This window comes from Crocodylus porosus, unplaced genomic scaffold (assembly GCF_001723895.1).
Source record: "Crocodylus porosus isolate Cpor-Errol unplaced genomic scaffold, CroPor_comp1, whole genome shotgun sequence".
Lineage (NCBI taxonomy): Eukaryota > Metazoa > Chordata > Crocodylia > Crocodylidae > Crocodylus > Crocodylus porosus.
Window position 1 is genome coordinate 280,425 of NW_017728954.1, and position 12,075 is coordinate 292,499.

General features: G+C 56.0%; 1 protein-coding gene across 2 annotated transcripts in view; it reads right to left on the minus strand.

The window, feature by feature from the left end:
- The window catches only part of ASPSCR1 (ASPSCR1, UBX domain containing tether for SLC2A4), a 55,862-nt gene that overhangs the window by 20,539 nt on the left and 23,248 nt on the right, over positions 1-12,075 (minus strand). For both annotated transcript variants that reach the window (XM_019556516.1, XM_019556515.1), the window contains 5 exons: positions 6,906-7,045; positions 4,470-4,551; positions 3,733-3,799; positions 2,775-2,837; positions 2,432-2,484 (listed from right to left, as the gene is read on the minus strand). In XM_019556516.1, the coding sequence (XP_019412061.1) occupies positions 2,432-2,484; positions 2,775-2,837; positions 3,733-3,799; positions 4,470-4,551; positions 6,906-7,045 (405 nt within the window). The remainder of the gene's footprint in view (positions 1-2,431; positions 2,485-2,774; positions 2,838-3,732; positions 3,800-4,469; positions 4,552-6,905; positions 7,046-12,075) is intronic.

A 12,075-nucleotide genomic window follows, 5' to 3' on the forward strand; every position in this document is an offset into this window, starting at 1 on the left:
GATCCTATGGCCCCAGCTGACTTCCTGCCCTTTGGGCGGGGGGCTGGACTCGATGATCTTGCAAGGTCCCTTCCAGCCCTAATGTCTATGAAATCTATGAAGCTCCCTGCAGAAGAGGAAAGGCCGCTAGCACTGGGAGCTGGGGACAAGTAAGACTCTGGATGGTCTGGAGGAAGGTGCAGAGCCAGAAAACAGCAGCTTTCAGGACTGCAAAAAGGCAGAACATGGTGTGGAGGAAAAAGGAGGGCAACAAGGGAGAGGATCTAGAAGTAGAGTGAGTGGGGGGCACAGTCAGGGACGATGCCAGCGTGGCCAGCATGGGAACAGATAGATTTGAGGTGTGCAGCACCCAAACCTAATCCAGGAGACTACGTTCTAGAGGGAGAAGAGACAGTGGAGGGGGGAAGTCCACGGCACTCTGGCAAACAGGAGCGAGAGGGGAGCAGAATCAGAGGCATGCAGGGGAGTCGACAGGGTTAGCAGGGACAAAGAAGAGAGGGTAAGGAAGTCCAGATGGGAAGATGGCAGCAAACACTCCTGCCAGTCCAGTATAGGGAAAGAACAGCAGCAAAAGTCATCTGAGTCCTCCCCAGGGGGTGCCTATCACTGATAGTTGTTGGAGCAGTAAAGTGGGGAAAACGGAACTGGAAGAAAGAAAACTGCAGCTGACGGATGTGACCTGCTCAAAGCAGCAGCCTAGGAGCCAAGCAGAGAGCAAACTGGGAGTTAGGGACAGGCGGGGCTGGGAGCAGCTTGCCAGGGACGGGGGCAGAACAGTACCCTGGTCCCCTGCACTCCAGGAGGGCAGCACACTTCCCGCTACCTTCCCTGCATGGCGGCTCCTCCACACGTGCCATTAGAACATCACGTTTCCTTTCCCTGGAACTTCCCTGGACTCTGCAGACCAAACCTGCTTTCCCCACCTCCCCCACGGAGCCGTGTGGGAACCAGGGACCAGTCTGGGTGGCGGCTGCGGGTGAGGCAGCACAAACGCGGGGAGCTGGGAGGAGCTGCCCTCACAGGGAGTGGGAAAATCTCCCATTCAAAGGCACGAGGAGCTTTCCACTGGCATCTCTGTTATTAATTAAAATATCTGAAGTGGCTTTGAAGAGAAACAACACTCAGCTGGCTCTTCTCCACCAAGACGACATTGTGTCTTGCAGACACACACGGCGTCCGGCTCCCGCCCGCGGGAGGGCTGCCAGACACTCTGGCATGCTCAGGGAGGGATCAGGCACAGGTGGCGTGTGGGAGGGCCTAGATGGACACAGCCCCATGCAGGCTGCTTGGCCAGGTGCAGCACATGGGCTCCCACACTGTGATTCCTGGAGCACAATGCAGACCGGGCTGTGCTCAGCACCAGCAGAGATGGGAAGGCTGGCACTGCCACGCACTCCCCAGGCCTGGGTGCTGGGCAGCAAGGAGAGCAGCTCAGCTCACTGAAGTCATGCAGATAAGCTGTGTCCAGGGCTAACTCCAGCTTTTGGCACAGTAGTTTCACCAGAGCCTGGGCATGAGTCAGGGTCCAGGCCTCTGGGCGGGAACACGACACCCATGAGATTAGGGTCCCTGCAGATTCAATTGCCCATGAGCTGTTGCACTGGAGTCTCTTCCACAGAGTCTGGCCTGCATACCGGGCATTTGGAACGCTCCAATATAAACCAGGCCAGAGGAGCACTCGCCTAGTCCCCTCCTAACGTGCCCACCATGCCTGAGCCCTCGCCTACAGCAATCCTTTCAGCCACTACCAGACGCTTGCTCCAGGCATGGCGAGTTTGCCAAAGCCACTGCGGAGCCATTCCGCTCAATGTCTCTCTAGGCAAGACAGCTCCACAGCCAGGGCCACAAGGCTGAGAGACTCTGGCAAGGCCATTTTACCAGGCAACTGCTTCCAGGGAGCCACATCCAAGAACTGCACCAAAGTCCGTGGGAGATTGTGCTGCACGGCAGGTGCATCCTCCACAGCCCCCTAAGCCCAACCATGCCAAGGGCTGGAGGCTACACTGAGCCCAGAGGTATCCTGCAGCACCAGATCATTGTACCCTCTCGTTCCTCAAGCCACTGCTCACCACAGCAGACAGGAGCAACGGTCTGCTAGCCCCATATCACCGGACCAGAGCACAGGTCCACAGAGCCCCACTGACCTGCTTCCTGCACATAGTTCCTCAGAGGAAAGCCGTGTGGAACAGTAGCTGACACCCACCCGCACGGCAGTTGAGTCGGTGCCAGGCCCCTCCCTCATGTAGGCAACACATCTTGCTGCACACAGAAGGCCTCCCCACTGATGTGTTTTTGCTCCAAAACACTCAATCCCATTAGCTGTGACTTAGCCTGGAGTGCCAGGGACCCTTATTATCTGCTCCCATTCCAAAACAAGGACAAGCAGCTGGGAGAGGAGGGCAGCAAGCCAAGGAAGAAAACCAGCCCTTACCTCAAACAGGGTCAAGCTCTCATCACTCAGGATGGTCCTAGGAGGTGTAATAACTGCAGAGAAGAACAAGTTGCACATTAGGACAGCAGCCTCATGACCATACCACTGCTCTGGGGGAGGTTTACAGCACCCTTTTGCACCCTGCTGCAGGCAGGACCCCGGCCGGGTCTAGACAGCAGTGACACTCCTCATGCCCTGGGCAAGGTACAGTGGAAAATGTCCTGTTTCAGGGTGCTGCCCCAGGGAAGGAGGAGGGGGAAGCTCTCCCACAGGCCTCATGCCAGGTGTCTCTCCAGGGAAGGGCTCAAGGGCAGGGGTGGGCACAAACACCCACTACACTCACACAGGTAGAATGGCAGCTCCGCATCTGCAAGGTGGCCTCTCACAAAGCCTCTCAGGTCACCAACTGTGGAGGGAAGAAAGCAGAGGAAAAGGGCATGCTGGGCCCAAGCACAAGATCCACAACACACCTGCCAGCAGCAGCCTTCAAATGCTACCCTTGGCAATCAGATGTCCAGAAGCACCTGCAGCACATGCAGGGGGCCCCAACCCACTGAGGCTCTGGTCCCCAGTTCTCAGGCCTAATGGACAGCACCTGTTTCTGAGGGAAAGTCAAGAAATCTAATGGGCACGGGGTACCTGACTCCCCAGAGGGCAGAGGATGTCAGTGAATGGCTGGAAGAGCAGCCAGGTGTGTGCCCTGACATGCTCCTTGTGTGGCCTGGGAGATGCAGGAACCTGTAATGCCTCTGCTACTTCGGCTCCATTGGAGAGGGCCTGATTTTCGGCTTGGCCTTTGGTGGTTTTAAAAACACTAGCTGAATTCAACCTGTTCTCTTGTACTCCCAGCCCTTCTCTTCAGGACTCGGGCTGCAAGAAGCCTTTGTTCTGTACGGGGACAACACTGCATTGTTTGGGAATGACTGTGCCATCAGCCAGGACATCACTGTGACTCTTTTGGGCAGGAATACTGCAATTCCAAGGTGTCTGGCACCATCCCTCCCAACAGAGTCTTGAGAAAAAGCCCTTCCTTGTACTGAGTCTGGATGAGGCCAATACCTCAAAGCCTTGCTTCCCCCACTCCCTGGAGCAACAGGAACAAGCTGCACTAGCTCCATCTGAAAGAGCACGTAGTTCAGGTGAATGCAGGTAAAACCATGCAACTTCTTCAGGGCACTGCAGCCCTCCCTCACTCATGCTGTAGACCCACCCAGAACCCTCCTGTGCATCGCCATATCCCCATGCCACATGGCTTTGCAGGCTGGGTGCTCCCTGTAAGACAGGAGCAGGTATGCACTTACCTGTTTCACTGGGGCGGAAGAAACCTTGCAGAACATGGCGGTCTGGGAAGTGAACCCGCAGCACCACCTAGACAAAGACAGCTGCATCAGCTCCAGCAGTTGCCCTCAAAGTCATTGCCCTGCTCACATGAGCTAAACTTGGAGCAGAGCTGAAGCCAGGCAGTCTTTGCTCTGCATGGAGGTCACACCAGATGGACACATTCTTCCCTCAGGGACTGCACCTTTCCACTGCCAGGCAGCCATTCAGGGCCCCTGAGCTGGTTGGGTCTCCAAGAATCTGTGACCACCAGATCTGGTCTCCAGGGAGGGTAATGATGCTGTTTGTACTACAGCAGCATTGAGACAGAACTGCTGTGCCAGAGGCTGCATAAACAGGACGCACAGTCTGTGCTCTGACAAGCTCGTGGTCTCAGTGAATCACCACTTCTGAGCACCCCCACCCTGCAGCAGGGAGCCTCCCAATGGCACTATCTTTCCCCCCAGGCACCGAGCAGCCAGCAGCAGGAGGGTGCAGGGAGCCTGGCAACAGGCCAGCTGCCATGGGCATGCTTGCTGGTTCTGAGCGCCATCCTGTCTGTGGCTCGCTCCAGCAGCAGCACCTCCTGCTCTCCCAGAGACATCACCAGAGGGGCAAGCTGGAACACCCGCCCGCCATGGCCCTGTTGGTCCCTACAGCGATCCAACCCCTTGAATTCAGTGACCAATGAGAACAGGAGTGGAGATGAAGGACAGGCTACCTTTGGGTAACGCTCCAGCTTCTCCTTCATCTGAGTTTCCCTCATGGACTTTGTCATTAAGGGAGTCTCTTCCAGGCGTTTCCTATAGAAGGGAACAAGGGAGATTACCTGTCAGATCTGCCATTTTATGGCCCAGTTACAAGATAAACAGCCCAAACAGGCCAAGTGCAGTTCTGGGCAGCTCCCACTCCCACCAGTGCTCCCTGTCCCAAGTCCTTCTGCCCTCCCCCCATGACACCAGCCCCCAGCCCCATCCCATCACCACCACCACCGCAGCCACCTCAGAGCCCAGGCCCAAGTCCCTCAAGGTGCTTTCTTCACCCACAGCACCCAGCCTCTTTGTGTGACCAATACCAGCCAGCAACACAGGCCTTGGACTTCCTTTTCCTCCCATAGGTTTTCCTGTCTCAGACATGAAAAAAACATTGTTTATCCCCTACAGCTTCTGTCCCAAGCAGGCCCTGGACACCGGCTCTCCCATTCTGGAAGGCACTCAGGGCAGTGCTGAGCTACAGCAGCCTTCACTCCACATGAACCCTTTCGACATGCAATCCCTTTAGCCTTTGCAAAGGAGGGGCAGGGCCAGGGCACAGGCACAGGACAACTATGGAGAGAAAAGGTACTTGGGGAGTCTCTCCCAGCCCAGCACTATTCACAGCCCCTCAGCTCCCTAGTACAGGCACTTTCACCACTGGGGATAAAGGGATGTACTGTGCTTTGTAGGCCAGGCTGCTGGCTTACTTCAGACTCACACACCAATTCATGACACCAGAATGCTATTCTGACAGCCTCTGAAATGCTGCATCATGCAGCCATCACATTGTGCCAATGGCATGTGCATCTTGCCTTTATTTTTATCCCTGACTGCGGGCAAAAAGAGTTGTAAGAATCAGCAGATTTCAAAATGAAGTCCTTCTGAGGGGCTGCGTTCCAGGAACCCCTTGTCCAAATGATCCCAAATCCGCACCACTAACTATGCCCACAAGGAGCACAGCAGTTTCCAGGCCAATGTGGGTTCGTGTGGATTTTGGAGCACTTGGAAGAATGGTCTCAAGCAGACAGCTCCATGGGCAGCCCCACGCTCGTGCAAGAATGATTCATAGAAGATTCGGACGGAAGTGACGCTAGTGCGTACACCACTCACCCCAGCGCACCAGGGTGGAAGCTCCCCTTACCTGGCCCACCTCGTCCCAAACTCAGCCGAGAATCCAGAATATTCCCGACATGAGGGCCCAGTTCCTGATGGCCGCAGCCCTGGGGCAACTATGCATCCCCATATTTTTTGGCTTACTGGTCACCTTGGGACAATGTCTCAGAGCTTATTCCAGCGAGTGGCAGTGGAACGCAGCCGTTCTGCCATCAAAGCAATGGGGATTTGCTGGCTGGCTGCGGGCCAGAGCTAGCTCCCTTTGAAGTTGATGGGAGTCACTCTGCTGGTAGCAGGATCAATCCATGTGTCACAGCATGTCACTCATTAGTCACAGGGGGAGCAGCCACGCCCGCTGAGTTATCAGCCATCGTCAGGCCAAGGCACAGGCACACGTGGCAGGAGCAGCACGAGATGCCTTGTCCTCCCAGCACTCACGCTGGCTCGGGATTGCGAGGAACCCGGCTTTAGGAGCAGCAGCTCTGCGTGCACGTGAATGCGTGTAGGGCAGGGGTGGGGGAAGAGGGCACTGTGTTTTGGGCAGCCCACCAGAATGCAGAGTTTTGCACCTCCACCACAAGAACACCAAGGCCTTCTTGTCGTTTCCCCTAGACGTGGCAGTGAGGAGCATGCTAAACACTTCCCAAGCATTACAGGGTTAAGTCCTCCGCACCTCTGTGAAGGAGACGCTTCACTTCAGTGACAGGCCCGAGATCGGGAGACACAACCAGCTTTATGGACTGCTCTGGCAGTGCAAAGGTCCTAAGGCAGCCAGAGCTCCCCTGGTAGTGATCCTGCCCCACTCCACAGGCCACCTGCAGCCCAGGGAAGGAAGAGGGGGCTATTTGCAGCTATAAGGCTGTGGAGCAGCTTGATGCTACTTCAAAAGCATGCCAGGGCCAGGCTACAGCTGGGAATAGTTAGGGTTTTCTTCCAAGGACACAGGTCAAATCTGCAACAAGACCAGCATTTCCTAAGGTCCAAGTAGTCTACAAGCTGGAAGCTCATCCCCCCAGAGTGCTCCATGTTCTGGCTGCTGCCCAGTTCTCTGGATTTCACTCCTTCCAGGCCTGCACCTCACAGCTCCCATTCTGGGCCAAGTGATCTAAAAAGCCTTAAAGTGGGCACTGGGAGCCAGGACTCCAGAACACACCAAGCCCAAACTACAAACCCAACCAGCCCCTGACCGGCTCCCAGATGCCAACACTCTATGGCACAGCCACGTGGTCTATTCTGTGAGTGTGAAATGAGACACAAGCACTGGGACGGCTCGTGGGAAATGCACTTGCCTCTCGCTCTGCAGCTGGGACAAGCGCTTCCGCACGTCGTCCACCGTGACTTCAAAGAACTCGTCAGGAAAGTCCTTTGGGCTAGGAGGCAGCTCTGGCTGCAGGTCTAGGTGGCACACAACTGGCTCCCGCTCCAGCAGCTGCAGAGCAGACAAGCACAGGTTAGTCTCGAACGTGAAGCAAACACAGTGGGACCCTGAAGCCCATGTAGCACAGTCTGGTCAGAGCTTCTGGCACCAATTGCCTATTCACCTGCTTCTTCCTGCACTGCACATTTAAGTCCCAGCCTTGCCCATCCATCCAATCAGCAAGAACTCTCCTCCTGCCCAGGGATTCATGCTACACCTTCTTCCTAGGCCCATGTGCAGGCTTTGCCCTGCTTTCAGCTGCCCAGAGCGCAGAGCAGATTTCTCACCCACACATGCAACCTGCTAAGACCTAGAAGCCATGGAGAACATGTGAGTTTGAAACTAGGCCAAAGAAGGTGTAATGAGCCCCAGCACACACTGGGCAGGGGTTGGCAGAACATGAACTTCGCTGTTAACATGCAGCTCTGGAGCCTGGAGCCCTTCACAGCCAGCTGCCTGCCTGGCCTAACCCAAGGCCCCATGGACCAAGCATCCTAGTGATGATTGTCCCCTAGCATCTCCCTCTCACCTTCCCAGCCTCCCATCTGCCTCCCAGCCAGACATATTCCTGCACATCCCTACAAGGGCTCCCCTGCTTCTGGCCCCTTCCGCTCTGCCCTCCCCCCCATGCACAGGCCCCCTGGGAACAGAGCGAGTCGCTCTCAATTGTCAGCAAAGACAACACAAATTACAAGGCAAGGTTGGCTCTATTTGTGGGCACCAAAGGGTAATTTGAGAAATTAAAAGAGCGAGGTTGTGTGGGTGGGACCCTCGGCTACTTTTAGAAAGTTGAGTGGAGTCGGCTCTAACTAGAGGGTGAAGGCGCCTGATTGCAGCTTTCCCTGGGCAGGGGGAGGAGGCGTGCCCAGAGCAGCAGTGTCTCTGGGCGGGGAGCATATGGAGTGCCCCCGAGCTGCCAACAGCCCTTGGCCATGAGTCTTTTGCACATTGGCCTCCTAGCCCAGCCACACAGAGGCAGGTGATGCCGCAAGGTCAGAAAGGGTCTGGCTTGGACCTCCTCCGAGTCAGGCCTCTCCTCCACATTCAGGGCTCCCTTGCACTTAGACATGCTCCCCCGTGCAGTGGGACGTCTCAGAGTTACACTTCACTGCCCTGAACAACCCTCTCCAAGCACGCCCTGCAGATCCAACCATGCAAGGACAGCCACCCCTCAGAAGAAAGCAGAGGGGACAGACAGGCCCTGCAGCCGACAGCTCTGGACATGAACAAGAACTCCAGGCCCTCTTGCTGGCAGCTCCTCATGTGGCACTGAGGCTGCCAGCTCAGGCACCCAGGCTAGCAGCAGAGACAGGTGGATCCCCCCAGAAACCAGCTAGGAGCCTGTAGCCACAAGCCAGCAGTCAGCACAGCTCAGCAGTGCTGCTCTTCCATGCTCCCATGGGGAGCTGCACCTTCCAGAAGGCAGCCCGAGCCCCCCACCCCACTGTTCACAAGGCCAGTGCCCTTCTCACACCAAAGCCCTCCACCAGCCAGTCAGAATAGCAAACCCCTCATTCTCCACGGGGCAAAGGCTCACACTGTTACATCCTTCGTCCCGCCACACACCTGCCCTGACACTTTCCAGGCACCCATGATGGCAGCAGCCCCAGTACAGCCTGTGCCTCTGCACTGGTCAGGCACGAGTACAGCTGAGAGTACTATCTCGTCCTGACAGCAGTGAGTCTGCCCTGAATTGCAGACACATGTAGCTAGACCTGCGCTGCTGAACTAGTGCCTGGAAGAGCGTACAGCAGCTGGATCCTGGCTGCCCAACGGGGATGTGCTCGCACCTGCAGGCACCACATGGCACATCACTGAGGGGGCACCGCGGCCATGGCATGACAATGCCTCCCCTTCCAGCAGCTGCACAGCCCCCCTGGATTTTTACTTGTGTCCCTTGACCCACAGCAGAGCAGCTGCCTGCCGCCCTCATACCCAGCACCCTGGTCTACATCTGGGATCACCTCAGGGGGAGACTAATTCCCCTACTGCACAGCCTGAGTGTCTCAGCCAGCTCCTCTTCCCATATGCACATCACCCACTTACCTGGAGAGCGTCTTAAATAGCATAAATGAGTCTCTCATTAGGAGGCCTGAAAGCTCGTCTTCTAAAAGCTTGTGCTCCGGACAGAACCTCCCCGCAAGGCACCTCATCCAGAAACAGGCAGGCTCCATCCCCACAGGCTGCAAGGGACACCCCAGGCCTGCTCAGAAAGAAGTGGCAGCCAGCTATGCCCACTCCCACCAGCCATGCTATCCCTCCACTCCAGGTCCAGGGAGCTCTGCATAGGGAGGCAGGGCAAGGGACAGTCTCCATCAACATTAATCGACCGTTGCCAGGCGGCTCCTACCTCCAGTCAGATAATTTAAGGGGGGTGGGAATTGTACCTTTCCCAATCACCTGCCCCTGACAACAACCGCTGGGCAGCTGAGGGCAAAAGGTGCAGTCCTGCTAACTAGGGATCTTCATGCCCCAAGAACACCAGCTCTTTCAAGTTCTCTATTTCTGCTGCTCAGGGTTGAGCTCTCAGGTACCCTGTAGGCCAGGATGCCAGAGCCCTCTCGCAGGCCTGCAGTGCATCTGGCCACTCTCACCCATACAAGACAACCCAACATCAACAGCAGCCCAGTTCTACTGGAAATCACTGCTCCAGTCCCGAAAACTGGAGGAGATGGGAGGCTTGAAAAGCTGCCACTGACTTCAAAGCAGGGTGGCCCAACCCTGCTCCTCTCCGAGGCAGCTAGCACCCCTCTCTAGGGCAATTCAGAGCAAAGACACCTTCCAGTAACTAATGTTCTGACATACAAATCAGCATGCAGCGGGTCTGCAAGCCACGCTCAGCACAGAAATGAAGGGACGCAGCACAGATTTTATCCAGCCTTTCTTCAAATCCAAAAACCACACACAGGCACAACGTTAATGGGAAGATTCCTTCACTTGAAAATGGACCTTTGATGTTTAAAAATACTTTGTTTTGTTTTGGGTTTTTTCCTCAGGACTGAAGAGGGACAAAAAGCAGATGCCATGTGGCCAGCCTGGCTCTGGCGCTGCTGCGGGAGTGGGGGAGCAGGGAGTGGCAGGAACAGGAGGCAGCACCATGCCATCAATCAGCAGCAAAAGCAGAGATCAAAGTGGCAGTCAGGATCACCCACGTTTCACACGAGGGCAGAGACCCTCGGACAGGATGGAGCCGGCAGAAGCCAAGGCAGGTCTCAAGAGCTGAGAGGGGAGACTGAGTCCAGAGGCACAGGGCTGCACCACACTGAAGTCCTGTTAGAGCCGTAAGGAACCTCGGGGTAAACCAGAGCCCCCATGCACAGAGTCATAGGGTGCACACCCAGCTCTGCTGGGCAGGAGAACAGCATCCCCACCACAGGCAAGAGAACAGGTCATGCCTATGGAGATGAGCTGGTGCAGGCCTGCAGCAAAGGAGCAGAGTCCCCTTCACACCCACCTCTCTCCAGATCGGGCAGCAGCCAGAGCAAGCAATTGTTCCTAGGTAAGCAGAAAATGTGCTGTCAGCCCCTTCTCCAAGGGGTCTGAAGCCAAAGTTCAGAAGGGAGTAGCCACTCTGGAATGTACATGAATATTCATGACTGAGCTGGAAAAGCACTGCTCTGCTGCTTCTCCAGACCTCCTGGTCTAGCCTCTGCTTCCAAGCTGTAGGAACCAGCAGAAATGGGGACAGTCCAGATGTAAACCTACATGCAGATAACCCTTGCCTGCAGCCAGCTGTAATGGTTCCTCCTGCAGCTGACGCTGCCTTCTGCTCTGGCAGCTCACAGGCTGCACAAGAGCTGCTTCAAGACACGCAGGTGTGCTTGTGCTCTGGCAGCATGCCACAGAGCCAGGCCAGTGCAGACAGGGCCTCTGTGACAAAGGGCAAGGTGGGGACATGTCTCAACTTTTTGTCTGCTCCCTGTTGGCATAGGAACCTCCAAGTCCTGCTATGTACAGAGCAGATCTGCCCCTGCCCCAGGCACGCCACTGTTGCATTCAGATGGGCGCCACCAGGCTGCAATGGTCCCAACTGCTGGCCCAAGCCAAAAAACAATGAACAATGGATGGACCTGCAGTTCATCAGCCCGGGCAGATGGCTAAGTAGGGGCACAGAAGAGACAGCTGTCTTTCGTGATAGTAGACTGGGCAGAGAGGAAGAACCCCGAGGGGCCCTGCCTGGCCTGAACACACAGACACAGGTGGGTCCTGGCTGGGCCTATGTCTGGGGACTCTGCTTTTCTTCTTCATAACTCTATGGAGCACACAGGCTGGTGGGTCAGGAACTCCTCTGCAAGGCAAATGCTACCATTCCTGCTTTCTACCACACTGCCCACTGGGCAACCAGAAGCCAGAGCCAGAGCCAAAGGGAGCTCTGAGGGATGGTGTATGTGCAAGTAGGGAGCTGGGGAGAAGTGTGTGTGTATGGCAGGGGGGGGGTGTTAAGGGAGGGAAGGGGGCAGGTGCTGGTTTGGGGACAGGAAGCTGGATTGCAGAGCTCTAGGTTTGCAAGGCTTGGGGAAGACTGCAGCCAGAGAAGCACAGCTGAGAATTTTAGGGCTAGAAACAGCCACCAGACTCCACCAAGATCTGGGTGGCGCAGAGACATCTGGGTTCCCACAGACAGGTGCCCATGGGTCAGGCTGCAGTGCTTCAGGACAGGACACTATCCCAGCACAGACTGCAAGCGAAACACCTCCCATGGACGGGGCTCCTGTCAGGCTGAACAGAGCCCAAGAACTTCTTCTCAAACCTTGCAACAGTGGAACCAGCCTGACTATGCCAAAGGTAACTGAGCCGCATGAGCACCCACAGCAGATTTGAACACACAAACCTGGACCCAGAAATCCTGCCTCACCCTTGTAGAACCACAAAGCAAGCAGCAAAAGAAGTCTCAGCTCTTTGTCCATAGGGTGTTCATGGGTGACTTCAATTACCCGGACACCTCGTGGGAAGATCACTCAGCTAAACCTGAGCGGTCGCAAAGCTTTCTCTCGTGCGTGGATGACCTCTACCTGACTCAAGAAGTCTATGGGCCAACGAGA